Raw genomic sequence first — 16,406 nt, 5'->3', positions numbered from 1 at the left:
AATTCGTTCATTCATTTCTCTTTTCTTTGTATGGTATTTCAATGATGTTCTCACAAATTATGAAATCATCTGAAAATTTATCGTTTAGATAATCTTAATGTTATGTTGTAATTTTTTATTCACTATCATGGTGTAGTTCATGATATTGCATGAATATGTGAGTTATTGGCCCTGGTTGAACGAGACCATGTGCCCCTCCTGACATCAGGCAAATGGCTCTCTCTGGTTAGGTATAAAGGCACTAGCACAGTAGGTGAGGTTACCCACAATTCTCCTTGATTTGTGCCCTCAGACATTGTTTGATAAGGACTCACTCAATTTTATTCACTTCTGAACAATTTACTCTTAAAATTTAATTTCCAGATTATCTGTTAAAATTGTACTCCGAAATTATCAAAATTGTTACAAATTCAAGAATGAATTGAAGTAAAAGCTGATGTTTGTAAGTGCCAGAAATTCTACGTTTTTTTAGGTGAACTTTGTCATCACAGATGCGACTTATTCCCTAAGTTCCCTTGAAAATATCGAGTATTACTATCAAAAAACATTTGTTGACAAAATTACAACATTGCTATCTCCTCTGCAAAAACGGAATTGATCTCTTTAATATTCATGAAACCAGAAAGACATGATCATCAAAAAAATGCTGTCAGAATTCTGAAATTTAGACCAAGCTATTCTGTGCACAGAAGAAATTTGCTTCAGTTCAGTGAGCTATCTGGTCATGTGCAAATCAAGGAGAATTGTGGGTAACATCAGTTAGTAAATTATTACCTGTTGTCAGTGTACATTCATTAGTATATCATGACCAATAATTATTTAAGTTTTTTTCAAATGTTCAAATTTGTAGACGAACAGTATGTAAACTTAATCCAGTGGCACAAGAATACTAAAAATCAACATTATTGGTCAAGCGTGTCTGTTTTCAGCTGAAAACTGTCGATTGATCAGATACTCATTGATTTTGGCCAACTGCATTTGCCCCTTCAAAAAATCTTCCGGCCATGTGCACTGTCTCGGAAGCATATAGCTTATTGGTTGGAGGAATATCACTGACATTAGTGAATCATTTCAAAACGGCCAATCAGCTGCTCAATAGCCTTAGTTTCAGGCTCCTTAAGTTGCTGTGAATACTTACAGTCTACCAATAATCTAGAAACATTCCGAGCTGCTGAACATGCCAAAAAATTGAATTAGAAACTCCCCTTGTTATCACTCGTCTGAAGTCACCCGATTAGTTGCCATGTAAAAGTCTGTCTGAGGAAACTCTGACTGTTTGAAAACTTATCGCAGGGATTTCAGTATCTAAATTCTGAAAATTTCCATCAACTTGCATTATCAATCCAGGACAAATCTTTTCAATGGTAAAATGACGCTCCTGTCTGGCTGTAGTCTTGCACGTGGACCCAGTTGTTACACATTCAGTTACAAGGTTGATGTTTTCTTGGTCATACTGCTACCTGAGTTGACACTTCACAGGTTGTATCTGGCTGATATCTTCAATGGCTTGACCACACAGTGGACATGTGTAGGATGAGTCTGCAAGATAATTACTCTGTTGGAAACAAAGCAAAATAAAACAGATCAGTACTCTGCTGAAAACAAACAAAACATCAGTACTCTATTGAAAACAAAACAAACAAGAAGTCAGGAAGAATGACAAGAATATATCAAGAGTAAGGCATGCTTATGCATTTTAGTTGTTTGTTTGTTTGTTTGGTTATTTGAGCATTTACTCTAAAAGAAATTACATATTGTGCTGGCATATCGTAAAGCCATTTCATCAGTACTGCATACTAAATAGGTCCAACAGATTTGGCAAAAACTATGAAGGTACTGTTATGTAGGTCATTTCCCCCACACTCATTATGACCTGAGTTCAATTAGTCTAGAACATTCTCAAGGTCACTACTCTCAATGACCTCACAACCTTGAATTCAATTAGTCATGTTTGGAATGTTCTGGAAAGTTGATTAGTTGTGTAAGGAGATAATTTTAGAACAGTAATTAGCATGTCAATAAAAGTTCTAGATTGTTCTTATATGCCTTTATAAAAGGGACGTGCTCAGCTTCCAGTCAGACTTTTGGGATCGTGTCTCTTGTGTGTTACTAAACTCCAGCAGTAGTCATTCTCAAGACTTTTCAAGACCTTCACTGTCAACGCTGGATTTATACTGTGGACTTTGTGCAGCTTCAAGCCTGCAAGCCAAAGGACTGTTCATTCATCCGACTGACTGTTACAACTCTGAGACTGGAGCTTTGCCGTCCCAGCTGAGATAAGTAGTCTGTACACTTTTAAAGCTTGTACTCTGTCCCTGACTTAGCAATTAGTTTTGTTTTCGTAATAAATTTTGTTCAAACGGAAACTGCTGAGTTCACCCTTTTGTTCGTTTTCTCTGCACGTAACAAAATTGGGGGCTCGTCCGGGAGACGAATATTTTGAGCCGTTTGACAACATTTGCCTACCTTTTCAAAACTACTGTATACTGTGAACTCAGCGAAATTCAATCATGGCGGAATTCAAGCCAGACGAATTTATGGATGACCTTGATCAGGACACATTTAATTCCCTCAGAAAAGACAACCTCATAGCACTGGCCAATTTCCTTAAAGTAGATGTCAAAAGATCTATGCGCAAGCGAGAAATACAGTTCAAGATTGCAAAACATTTAGTTAATTCTGGCCATTTTGAGGAGTCTGCCTTAAAAGATTATGAGCCTGAGTCTTCCTTCGAACTCAAAAAATTGGAATTAGAAATACAGGCAGATTTCGAGCTAAAAAAATTGGCATTAGAAAAAGAAAAAGAATTACAAATGAAAGAAAAAGAATTACAAATGGAAAAGGAGAGACAGGCATTAGAAAAAGAAAAAATACAAATGCAGTTAGAAATGGAAGAAAGACAGAAAGAGAGGGAATTGAAATGAAAGAAAAAGAATTGCAAATGGAAGAAAGACAAAGGGAGAAAGAAAGAGAGGAAAAGAAAAGGAAAGAGAATTAGCAGAACACCGACTGCAGTTAGAAATAAAACGTTTAGAGCTTGGACAGTCAGGAAAATTCTTCCCTTCAGACAAGTTTGACATCACTAAGCATTTCAGGTTAGTTCCCCCTTTCCAAGAAAAGGATGTTGATAAATATTTCCTTCATTTTGAGAAAATTGCTCAGAGTCTGAACTGGCCTAAGGAGTCCTGGTCTATGCTTTTGCAGAGTGCTTTGGTGGGTAAAGCCAGAGAAATTTACATTCAGTTGTCAGTAGAGCAGGCTTCAGATTATGATTCTGTGAAGGAATTAATTCTCAAGGGCTATGAGTTGGTGCCTGAAGCTTACCGTCAGAAATTTAGGGATTGTGAGAAGGTGAAGGATCAAACTTATGTTGAATTTGCTCGAACAAAAGAACAACTGTTTGACCGTTGGTGCTCTTCTGAAAAGTCAGTCAGAATTATGACAAATTACGACAGCTTGTTTTGATTGAGGAATTTAAAAGGTGCATCCGGAGTGACATCAAGACGTTTATCAATGAACAAAAGGCAGATACATTAGAGGTTGCTGCACGTTTGGCCGATGATTATTCATTGACCCACAAATCTTCATTTCTCAGCAAACCATCCCAGTCCTTTTCCTACAGAAACAATGCAGGTAAATTTAACTCCTCCTTTTCATCCAAGAATTTTTCAAAGGAGAGTAGGAAATCAAATGAAAACAGTTCACAAAATTCAAGTAACACTTCCACATCATCAGATCCCAAGTCTCAATCTCCTTCTGACAAACAGTTTGGTACACTTTCTTGTAATTATTGTAAGAAGACGGCCATTTAATGTCAGATTGTTTCAAATTGAAAAGAAAACGTGAAGGTCAAAGTGGTCAAAGTGGATCTAAGCCCACCGGCTTTATTTCTTCATCAACTCAATTAGAGTCTAATAATGTGTGCAACACATTTTCTGAGGTTAAACCCCTCTTATCCCCAATTAATGAGGTCAAGGTCAATTCTTCTCAAGATAGCATTATGGGTATTTTCGAACCATTTATTCATAATGGTTTTATATCACTTTCTAGTGATTTTTCTTCCGCTACCCCTGTCAAAATTTTAAGAGATACCGGGGCTTCCCAGTCTCTTTTGTTGGCAGATACCCTGCCGTTTTCTGAAAAGTCATTTTCAGGTTCTAAAGTTCTTATTAAGGGGGTAGATTGCAATGACTTCATTCCTGTTCCTCTCCATAATGTCTATTTGTCTTCGGACTTTGTTTCTGGACCTGTGACTTTAGGTATTAGGCCTTTTTTGCCTTTTGAAGGGATTCACCTTCTTCTTGGAAACGACCTTGCTGGGGACAAGGTCATTACTAATCCACTTGTGACTGATAATCCTAGTTTAGATCAGGATCCAGAGCCAATTGAACAAGAGATACCCGATTTATTTCCTTCATGTGCTATTACTCGAGCCATGTCAAAGAAAACTTCCGAGAATCAAAATACTCTCAAAAATAATGTCACAGATGTTGACTTAAATGACACCTTTCTCAGTCAGGTGTTTGACACGGATCATTCCGTTATCCCTCGTGGATTTGAAACTTCCAGTAAAACTTCTGCTGACCAAAGTCAGACATTTTCTAGATCAAATCTCATTGCAGAACAACACAAAGACCCAGATATTTTGTCTTTGTTTGACAGGGTAGATGATGAAGGTAAAACTTCAGATAGCTCTGTTTCCTATTATACAAAATCTGGTATTCTCATGCGTAAATGGAGACCTCCAGATGTTTTGGTTGATGACGACTGGGCTATAAAACATCAAATTGTGGTTCCAAAGCCCTATCGTGCTGAAATATTGCGCCTGGCCCATGAAACGCCCTGGGCTGGTCATTTGGGAGTAAGGAAAACTTATCATAAAATTCTCAGTCACTTTTATTGGCCTAATCTCAGGCAGGATGTAGCACATTTCTGTAAAACTTGTCACACATGTCAAATGGTAGGAAAGCCAAATCAGACCATTCCAAAGGCCCCTTTACAGCCAATTCCTGCATTTCAAGAACCATTTAGTAGGATACTAATAGACTGTGTTGGGCCCCTACCAAAAACAAGATCAGGAAATGAGTACATGTTGACAATTATGTGTACATCAACTCGGTTCCCAGAAGCCATACCACTGAGAAACATAAAGACAAAGACTATAGTGAGAGCTTTAGTCAAATTTTTCACTTTATTTGGCCTCCCTAAATGTGTCCAGTCCGATCAAGGCTCCAACTTTATGTCTGGTATTTTTCAACAAGTAATGGATCAGCTAGGCATTAAACAGTATAGGTCATCCGCCTATCATCCAGAAAGTCAGGGTGCTCTTGAGCGATTTCATCAAACTTTGAAAAACATGATTAGGACCTACTGTTTTGACACAGAGAAGCAGTGGGATGAAGGAATTCATTTTTTGCTCTTTGCTGTTAGAGAGTCAATTCAGGAGTCTCTTGGTTTTAGCCCATTGAGCTTGTATTTGGACATACAGTCCGTGGCCCACTTAAGCTCGTTAAAGAGAAATTCCTATCAGACGATGATGATTGTCTGAATATTTTGCAATATGTGTCAGATTTTCGTACGAAACTCTCTAAAGCATGTGAATTAGCCAGAGAAAATCTTGAGTCATCTCAGCAGTCAATGAAAACCAAATATGATAAAAGCACCTCAAAACGGAAGTTTGAACCAGGTCAAAAAGTTCTTGTTCTACTTCCGGTTCCTGGCAAACCACTCCATGCTCGTTACTTTGGGCCATACCTAATTGATAAGAAATTGAGTGATTTAAATTACATCATAATAACACCTGACAGGCGAAAACAAAAACAGCTATGTCACATAAATATGCTTAAGCCATATTTGGATAGGGATAATCCTACTATAACTCAGCCTGTCAGTGCAGTCAGTTCAAGCCATTATGAAGATAGTGATACTGAAACTGACTTGAGTGAAAATACTCTAAACTCAAAGCTGGGCTCGGTCAAGCTTCAGAACTCAGAAATCCTGGAGAAGCTGGAGTCTACAAAGTTGGCACACCTCCAGCCAGAACAACAACAACAGGTGAAAGAACTGCTCCAGAATATAAACACCTGTTTCAAGATGTTCCAACGAGGACGAATGTCATCTATCACGACGTTGATGTTGGGGACAGTAAGCCTGTAAAACAACATCCATACAGACTGAATCCAACAAAAGCGAAATATCTCCAGGAAGAAGTCAAATACCTGCTGGACAATGACTTTATTGAACCCAGTAAAAGTAACTGGAGTTCGCCGTGCATACTTGTTCCCAAATCAGATCACAGTTATCGTATGTGCACGGACTTTAGGAAGGTCAACACTTTAACAAAGACAGACACTTTCCCAATCCCGAGGATTGATGACTGCATCGACCGAGTGGGAAAAGCCAAGTATGTGACAAAATTTGACCTACTGAAGGGATTTTGGCAAGTCCCTCTGACGGATCGTGCTCGTGAAATATCCGCCTTTGTTACACCAGACGGATTGTTCCAGTACAAGGTGATGCCATTCGGAATGAAGAACTCTCGGCAACGTTCCAACGGATGATCAACGACGTCATATCCGGGCTAGACGGGTGTGCAGCTTACGTTGACGACGTCGTCCTGTATAGTGACACCTGGGAGGAACACATCAAGCTCATGCGGAAGTTCTTTGAGAGACTGAGTAAAGCAATGTTGACTGTCAACCTTGCCAAATCTGAGTTTGGTTGGGCGAGGGTAACTTACCTCGGACATACTGTAGGACAGGGTGAGGTAAAACCTGTTGATGCCAAAATCAGTGCCATTTCAAGTTTTCCCATACCAAACTGCAAACGACAACTGATGCGCTTTCTCGGTATGGCTGGTTACTACAGAAAATTCTGTCCAAATTTCTCCACAATTACTGAGCCTTTGACTAACTTACTTAAAAAGAAAGTAAAGTTTGTTTGGTCAGAGCAATGCCAACAGGCATTTGATACACTTAAAGCCATACTGCAAAGTGCTCCAGTGTTGTCTGCACCAGATTTCACTTTGCCATTCAAATTAGCTGTGGATGCTAGTGATACGGCTGCTGGTGCTGTTTTATTGCAAGAGGATAGTCATGGTGTAGATCATCCTGTTTGCTATTTTTCACGCAAATTTAACAATCCCAGAGAAACTACTCTACAATTGAAAAAGAGTGTTTATCTTTGATATTAGCTTTACAGCATTTTGAAGTTTATGTTACTTCTTCAAATCAGCCAATAGTGGTTTATATTGATCACAACCCTCTTGTTTTTCTGCAGAAATTTAAAGGCAAAAATCAGAGATTGCTAAGATGGAGTTTAATGTTACAGGAGTTTAATCTTGACATTAGACATACCAAGGCAGAGACAATTTAATTGCAGACTGTCTCTCTCGTATTTAGAACTTATTGTTGTTCACACTTTTAAGATTACATTTGTAAAAGAAAGATTTTTCTTTGAAAAATTTTCTTTTTTGAAGAGGGGGTGTGTTATGTAGGTCATTTCCCCCACACTCATCATGACCTGAGTTCAATTAGTCTAGAACATTCTCAAGGTCACTACTCTCAATGACCTCACAACCTTGAATTCAATTAGTCATGTTTGGAATGTTCTGGAAAGTTGATTAGTTGTGTAAGGGAGATAATTTTAGAACAGTAATTAGCATGTCAATAAAAGTTCTAGATTGTTCTTATATGCCTTTATAAAAGGGACGTGCTCAGCTTCCAGTCAGACTTTTGGGATCGTGTCTCTTGTGTGTTACTAAACTCCAGCAGTAGTCATTCTCAAGACTTTTCAAGACCTTCACTGCCAACGCTGGATTTATACTGTGGACTTTGTGCAGCTTCAAGCCTGCAAGCCAAAGGACTGTTCATTCATCCGACTGACTGTTACAACTCTGAGACTGGAGCTTTGCCGTCCCAGCTGAGATAAGTAGTCTGTACACTTTTAAGCTTGTACTCTGTCCCTGACTTAGCAATTAGTTTTGTTTTCGTAATAAATTTTGTTCAAACGGAAACTGCTGAGTTCACCCTTTTGTTCGTTTTCTCTGCACGTAACAGTACTCTTCATTTTGAGTCAGAAGGTTGGGCCTTACACTACCGGTATTAAAGCTGTCTGGAAGGCCAGCAATGAAGTTCCTGGTGTGAAATACAGCAGTTTTTTAGTTTGTACAGAACAGCATGAAGAGGAGAACCATCAGAGGCTAGAACACTTTTGAATCAAAAGAGGTTGTTGAGAAAAGATATGCTATTTCATCACAGGGATAGATCTCTGTGTTACATTCAAATATCACAAATTAGGTGGCAGTGTGTGACAGAAATACAATGTTAATATTCAAGGCATATTGCAATCATAGTACAGGCAAACACTGTTGGACAGAAACTTGAAATATGTGCTGAAGAGTGTTGGATTGCCATGTGAGTGTTTGATGCAGTATTTGTAAAGATAGGCTCTCACTGGTGTAACAACATTGTGTCCTTGATTAACCATTCAAATTCCTGCATTTTTCAGTGAAAAAATACACTGATTGCAGTAACGGATTTTGAAAGATTCCTTCAGGAATAATTTGTTTCCTGACTTGCATCATCAAATTCTCCATGGCAACCACAAAGTGCGTTCACATCAACCACGAGAAACCGCGACAACTCACCTGAATACAGTAATAACAGAAGACATGCAGGCATCCTATTTCATGGGGTGCAGTGGGCCACTCTCCACAAATCACACATTCCTCATAGTGGCGCTGTGTCCTGGCGTTGTCATGGCTCTCGCTGGATCTGATGGACCGAGACAAATGCCTGGAGATGAAGTTCTTGACTTTTTGGAAGTTGATTAGCGGCAGAACAAAGAAGAGGAACTCTGCAAAGCCGTGCCACAGAAGTTCTCTTGTCATGTATTCAAAGCTAACCTGAAAAGAAGAATGACAAGTTAATGAACAATGATTGACATATTGTGCAGTAATTGATATCCTATCAGAATTTCTATAGATACTTTGTGTACGTGATCATGCTGAACATATTTGGAAGTGACCTGATATCCAGCTTTGGTATTCTCTGTCCAGCCCTTGAAGTGGTAGATACACATAGTCTGTGGGCCGACCTGGTCTATCGTTTCAAATATGAAACACAGTTGCGCCAGGATTTTACAGTCGATGAAAATCACAAATCCATGCTTAAAAAATATAGAAAAACCCATGGTGAATCCAGTTTGCACCAAGCTATATAGCTGTACACCCTCATAACTTCCAAATAAAGGCCCAGTATTCGGCTTTCTTTGTATTAATTCACAACATGTTATTTAAAGGGAGGAAGGAGCTGGAACTGCACTCAAAGGTAGTATGGGACCTATATGACCAATGTAAACACTGTATCCAAAGTACATTGGCGATTGATGAAAGTCAAAATATATTTGTCATAATGTAATGTTGCAGCTATGTTGACGTCATCCATCTAGATGTCATGCATGAAATACATTGTTTGTAAACAAGAAAGTCGCATGCAGAGGTGCAGATATAAACAAATACAGTTCACACATTTAGAGACAAAGGGCAAATACCAATTCACATCAATGGACTACATACCTGTCTTACAGACTGTTGTTTGGCAAATCTTGCTCTCACACCAAGGACTCTTTCCAGCAGGTGTTGGTACTGACCGTCTTGTAAAAATAGCAGGAAATTCACCAGTGTGGCGACCTTGAGGAACTTTTCAGAATAGTCAATAAACTGCCACATCTGGAAAAAGATCACAGATACTGTTTCATGTGAAACAACATTTTGAATCTGTTGACAAATTGCAGGTGCACCTGTACATGCACGCACATATAGGTAATTTGTATCAATGGCGCCCCCTAGTGTTGAAATGTTGAAATTAAGTGACAGAGTCAAACTTCATCATGAAAGTACTACCCCCGGTTGTGTAATCATTATTATTTCTATAAAAGGTCCTCTGTCACAGAATTTGGTATGTATAATTAAAAAAATTAACAATTTCACCTGTATGACAACAACAATTATACATACAAATGCAAAGAATGTTTTGTGTCTTGTAAGGCTTGCTAATTCCGGAGCCCTCTCTTGGAACCATTTGCCTCCAACAAAGATGACGCCATACAGTATCTTCTGTGCAGCTGACATGTCGGTTCTTCTGTGTGTCTCATCTTTGTATTTGATGTTTAGCATTTGCTGTCCCAACGTGGCACTGGTGGCATAAACTGAAAACTGAACATTCAAAAGAAAGAGAGAATCTGTTAAAAAAGTCCTGTCATTCCTACAACCTTTGGAATTTGAGGAATTTACGAGATTTTGCAGCACTATTTAAGGTGATAAAATTAAAGTTAGAGACTGCGTTCAAAAAATAAGAGTCAAGCATTTTTGAAATGTGATTTTTTTCCTCTGAGTACAGAAACGACATGACAGTAAAAAGCTTGCAAACTGCTTTTACATCACATCACTATATCATTTCATAATATCATAATAAAAAGCATAAAATATCATTTCATAATTTCCAAAATGAGAGCAGCTTTCAAACATTGACTGTACTCAATGCTAAACTTCAGCTCTAACTCCATGGATCCCAGATTGCTCAAGAAATCATTCAAGTACCGGCCACATAAAATATTACGATGTCCTGGCTATTAGGTTAGCAGTCCCTGGTTGGTATAGCCATTGTCAGGTAACAATACAAGCTATTCACATTCAATGATAATAACTACCAATAGGGTCTATAAGACGACAGCAACAATAAGTTTCCTGTCGTAAAAATTGTCCCGCAGAAAAGATGCCGAGATCATCACGTCCTTGCAAATGTCAATGCAGAACATAGGTAACTATCGGCAGACCAGGAACTCAATTATTTCATTACAATACCTTCAGCGGATGTGAAGCCTGCATTGTAGCAGAAATGATGCCGCTATTTTTCGCTGTACAAGTGCATAGTTTATTCTGCATGAATCTAGGTCATACCAATCAAAGTGCTGTCTAAGTTTGAGCAAGTACATGGCCAATAACTCAAAGGTCTCATCAGCAGACACATGATTATAATTGTGTAAAACCCTGTTTTTTGGACATCCCTTAAAGATTGGACTCCGACTGAGATATTAGATTCCTCTATGAGCAAGAAAACTTCATGCAAAAATGATCATCTGGTGATTTTCTATGTAGTTTTGGAATATTGTCCATCTTGGGCTAAATTATAAAATTACCGTATGTTCAACCTGATGTATTTGGGACTATGCTAAACTAACATTTCACAATACCATAAATTATCACATGCAAACTGTGTCAGCAGGATTTGAAGCTTCATGAAATTTGGTGGAAATAATTTTACCCCTGAAGGTGTCCCACATTGCATGTAACCATGACATTGTACTTAACGATGTTCACCACCATTGTCTACCTCATACTGTGGGTATCTTCGGATCACATACAGATCGATGCATTTTCCACACATATACTTAGCTGTCATTAGTTCAGCCAGTACACTGTAATGCCTTTATTTCACACATCTAATCAGAATTAACAGGGTCCCTCTGGAATATTGGGTCAACATTTTAGTGTCATGTTTCTGACAATGGACAAAATAATAATAGTTTTGATAAATGTGTGGCTGGGTTATAATTATTCTTGTGATATCATTGCCATTTTAAACCTTTCCTCCCTATGTAACTTTTGGAAAGTATGGTGAAAGAACCTCTCAACAACAAAAATATTCCATAGTAAAGCTGAAGTGTATACACTGGACTCAACATAAAGAATAATAGTCACCAAAATATGCACCAAAAACAGTGTTTCTTTTGCATCAAAAAAGGTAGGTACGAAAAAGTAAAGAATCTCTTCATGAGCGATAACTTTACTGTTACACCTTTCTGACGACCATTGTACTTGAACCCGTCTTGACTGTTACCAATAAAACATATTCAAACAAGCAAAAATAACCCTTATAGCAGCCAAATACTAGGTCAATCAGTGACACCTGCGGAGTATAATTTTCTCAATCTGTTGGCGATTTTCTAGACTGTGATTAGGGGCTTTGTTGTCGGTAAAATGAGTTCTTAGCCGGATTTTACTTCAATCATTATTCAGAGTTTATTAAAAAATGCATTGTTAGAATGTAAAGAACATGGTTGGGCCGTGACAATAGTGAAAGACAATCAGCCTTTGTCAGGTTTTGTTCTCACCATGACAACTGAGCAATGTCCTTAATAATTTGTCCATTGTGGAGACCAAGGCTTTATGATCACGGTAGGTGAGTTGAGGGCCAATCTAGCCATTCAGGCCACACGGGTATTTTGATGTGAAATACATGAGTAGACTGTGCGACAGACTACAGCAGCACAGAATCTTATCCATCAGTTTAATACACAGATGATACAGCTGGATGTTAAGAAAATGTACATTCACTAAAAGACCTCTTCCCATTGGTTTACAGCTTATATATCTCACACAGAGAGATTGCTTGCTATTGGTCAATAGCTGTATAGTCAGGCAGCATGCTATTGGTCAAAGCAAATGAAACATACCGGTATATATTGGAGAGATGATTGTTATATTTTATGATTCTGACGTACATCTCACATTAATGGCATATTTCATACTGTTAATTTCTCAAATCTACCGGTAGACAGTGTCGTAAAATGGTAACATTTACTAGGGTCACCTACAGTAGGTCAAATCATAGACCCTATGGTCTATGGTGAAATTAATCATACTGGGAATTAGAAATGGTACCTGGATTTCCAAAATCATTTTTACCCAGGTACCAAGATCTGAGCAAAATAATGTCCATCTTGTAGAAACATTCTGAGATAAAACTAATGGAAAAGCTCCATTGCACTTGTACCACTAGTGCTATTTGTTGAAATGGGAATATTTCACTGATGACTGAGAACAAACTTAGAGGTGTTTACTGCTGTGATGATGTACATGTTGTTGGTAATTTTATGTCAACTGCCAATATGTCTTGTGCATGCTATGTGAGTATTACCCAACTGTCTGACCTTCAGGTGAATCGCTTATTTGCTTGGCAGCAATTAACCCTTTCACAACTGTGGTTTGAACCAATCCAAAGTATTTTCTAGTGTAATAAAGTTACACCTAAGTCGAGAGGAGGAAATGGGGCAAAAGAGTTTACATAAAAACTCAGGTGACCTGGTGTCAGAGTGCGAAGAGAACCGACTTGACAACCTGAAATGTTTGCCACATCTTGTTATAGTTTTATGCTTCTGGTAGACTCATCATGGGTACTTTTGTTGTTTATGATTATTTGCAGCCATATTGATATGATGGTATATGCGGCATGCTTCCTCATTAGGTGTCGTATACTTTATTGTAAGAATTTGTCTGTAATACAGGCACTTGAGGCATGCAGACATGCTATGCTGTCATACTGTAGTTAAAAACCCTCAGACATTTCACAGCTTGGTACAAAGTAATCTATTTCACCTTCGATTACTTCAGCTGTTACATAGATTAAAGAATTCATAATGTTGCTGTAATCCAGAACTCTTTATAAATTGGTTGGATTATAGCAACGGTGTGATCAGTGATACTTGAATTATTGTAACAGGTGCAAGTAATCAAAGAATAAAAACTATTACAGATATATTCATTAATTTTGAAGTTTTCCATACAGCACTGTCCCCTTAAAAGCAATATGTACGCACATCACTCACCAGAATATCACACGGCAAATTCAATTTCACTTTGGTATCCATGGCAACAACTGTCAACATTCTGGCCAAAGTTATTCCCCATACATCAATACACAACTCCAAGTATGTTTGCTGAGCAAAGCAGCCATTAGCAATTGCACATGAAAATGTGAACAAATATTATATACATCGTTTGATCAAAAGTAAACCAATGATTTTTGAAAACTTACTGTAAAGAAGTGTTGACTTTAAATGGTGATATACCTTTCAGTTTGTTGTGATATACAAACAAAACAGGAATAATCAACATTACCCACTACTACATTTGAGAGCCTGGGCTGGATTGAAAACACTTTGAAAACACTTTTCAGTCAGACTTGACGTCTTGATTTCTACTATTTTAAAGAAATATTACTGATGACTTTTGCCTTTTTATCATGCCTATAAATTAATGACATCACATAAACTAGAAAGTTCAATGTTAGAGAGCTTTTCTTCTGTGTTGACTCTACAGGGAAAAAAATGATTTTTTTATTTTTGAAAAACTACAATTAATATTTACAATTCTGATCTACCACTTGTGTAGGGTCATTTTCCAGCTCTTGGAGTAAGAAAACTTTTTACCATCATGGTATGATGGTAAATTATAAAAGGCAAACATCCTGAAGGTATATTAGTAGACTGAAGTAGAGTGATGACTGCTAGATGCATGAAACTTAGGTAACAGATATTATTACTTTGTACTTGAAGTAATTTGTGTTATTTTATATATATATATATATATATATATATATATATATATATATATATATATATATATATATATATATATATATATAGAGAGAGAGAGAGAGAGAGAGAGAGAGAGAGAGAGAGAGAGAGAGAGATAGGTAGAATAGATAGATAGATAGATAGATATTTATTTTATATCCCAAAAATAGTCTTCCTGGTCACTAAACTGATGAACACTGATGAACCCTTTACTTTTCAAGCTGCATGTCCTATTTGCAGCAGGATGTACTGTTCTTAGATTCCTTATTATACTGCATACCAGTATACTTATTGTCCCTCTATTAAATTTGCCTAGTTGTACAAGATTTCCCATAGAAATGATTCACATAATACATGTATAGTTGATTATGTTAGAATGTATGTAGTTATTAGATGGAAACAGATAAATTCTACGTTGTCAGAGATGAAAATCATTGCATACACACACAGCAAATACTGTAGCTATGTTAAGCTAACCATGGACTGTGTATGGGTGATAGATGACAATGCCATTGTTGTGTAGATACAGTACAACAGACTTGGCGTCTGACCCAGTCAAATATTTGTGAATGTCAAGTTGCAACAATGTGACCTTTGGATTACGACGAGTGGGCAAATGCCGTCTTTTGACACTCTGGCAGTCTTGAATAAAGGGCTGAAATTGAACAACATTTCATGTCTTTGGCTGATTGCGAGTTGGCCATTAGCAATGTTAGCTTTTCCATGTTGTGATTGTAATGAGACATTTTGATACATTTACAACTGTTACTATGTTTAAAAACGACACTTATACATACAGCACTGTACCAACTTTGGCTTCACTTTAAAATGAAAAAGTTTATATTTTATAAAGTCACTGTGAAATATTTGATCTTCAACTGTGTTACCCCATTTTCAACCAAAAAGATTTGACAATCTAACATATTTAACAGCAAATACGGTAATTGAAATGGAACATAGAGGCTAAATTGTTCTTCAAAACCTTGAAATGCTTTGTGCCAAGAGACGCTAATCTGCTTTACATTGTACATATCCAAGCTTACAGATATCTTGACATATCTTGTGAAATACTAGACTGCCTGTCAACACGTAATAGTAGACCCTAAGTCCTACAAAATCAGTGATATACAGCAGTGCATTACCATCTTGGTTGTGGATAAAAATAGGATAAAGATTTTAAAAGATTGCTGGAGTTTTCTAGAAAGCTGTTTGCTTCCGAGCAGCAGGTGTAAAAGCTACAGGGCTCACTGTGTTTGCGTTCGTCACGGATTTACTCCTATAGATGACATCCACCTGAACGCCAGGTGCCTGCCTGTCCCATTCATATGCAAATGAACCCCATTCGCCAGTCCCCCTCTTGTCTGTGATTAAACTCCACGTCGGGTCTGTCTGTCATATTTAAAGACCCTTTGTTTAAGGAGAACTCCCGACGCAGGGGCCAGCCATTCAGGGCATACCTGGGCATCACACGTACTTCAGCTGGTTTCACCGAGAGCCGAACGCCGACACTTCAAACGCCGCAGCTATGGATGATGACACAGTAGTCGCCGATGTCATGGAAGATGATAACACTTATGATTCTCTGGTAGGCGATTAAAAATATTATTTACTTCCGCTGAAATGAACACTACACAGATGTCAATTTCAGACATTGTCACTGTTCACAACATCCATGTGTCTGTTTCTGACACAAATGGCGGTACATTTGACGACTTTTTACCCTTGTACCAATTCCAAGTTGTATTGATTTTTGTTTGAATCACCACAACCAAACAATGCAGCTCTTGTATTTAATGAACTCCCTTCAAGTCACTGACTCCTATTTCCCATTCAAAGTTCAAACACACAATGTAAAATGACATTTCATTTCCACTTCCTTTGTACCTGGTGTGTTTTGATAGTTATCACCTAAAAACTTACCCGTGTTCCCCATGGTGTACCCCTACCCCAAAGTAAATAATGGTATGTTCCAGACATGTGCAGGTATT

The 16,406-nt window shown here is 37.8% G+C and overlaps 1 protein-coding gene across 1 annotated transcript in view; it reads right to left on the bottom strand.

Annotated features, from left to right (window-relative positions):
- Positions 1-26: 26 nt before the first annotated feature.
- The window catches only part of LOC139137382 (peroxisome biogenesis factor 2-like), a 38,166-nt gene continuing 21,786 nt past the window's right edge, over positions 27-16,406 (bottom strand). The window contains exons 4-7 of the mRNA XM_070705438.1: positions 10,019-10,216; positions 9,578-9,730; positions 8,648-8,905; positions 27-1,555 (exon numbers count right to left, since the gene is read on the bottom strand). Of these exons, the coding sequence (XP_070561539.1) occupies positions 1,457-1,555; positions 8,648-8,905; positions 9,578-9,730; positions 10,019-10,216 (708 nt within the window). The 3' untranslated portion in view covers positions 27-1,456. The remainder of the gene's footprint in view (positions 1,556-8,647; positions 8,906-9,577; positions 9,731-10,018; positions 10,217-16,406) is intronic.

Source organism: Ptychodera flava, chromosome 7 (genome assembly GCF_041260155.1).
Source record: "Ptychodera flava strain L36383 chromosome 7, AS_Pfla_20210202, whole genome shotgun sequence".
Taxonomy (NCBI): domain Eukaryota; kingdom Metazoa; phylum Hemichordata; class Enteropneusta; family Ptychoderidae; genus Ptychodera; species Ptychodera flava.
Note: the sequence above shows the minus strand (reverse complement) of the source record. Positions and strands in the feature narration are given on the sequence as shown.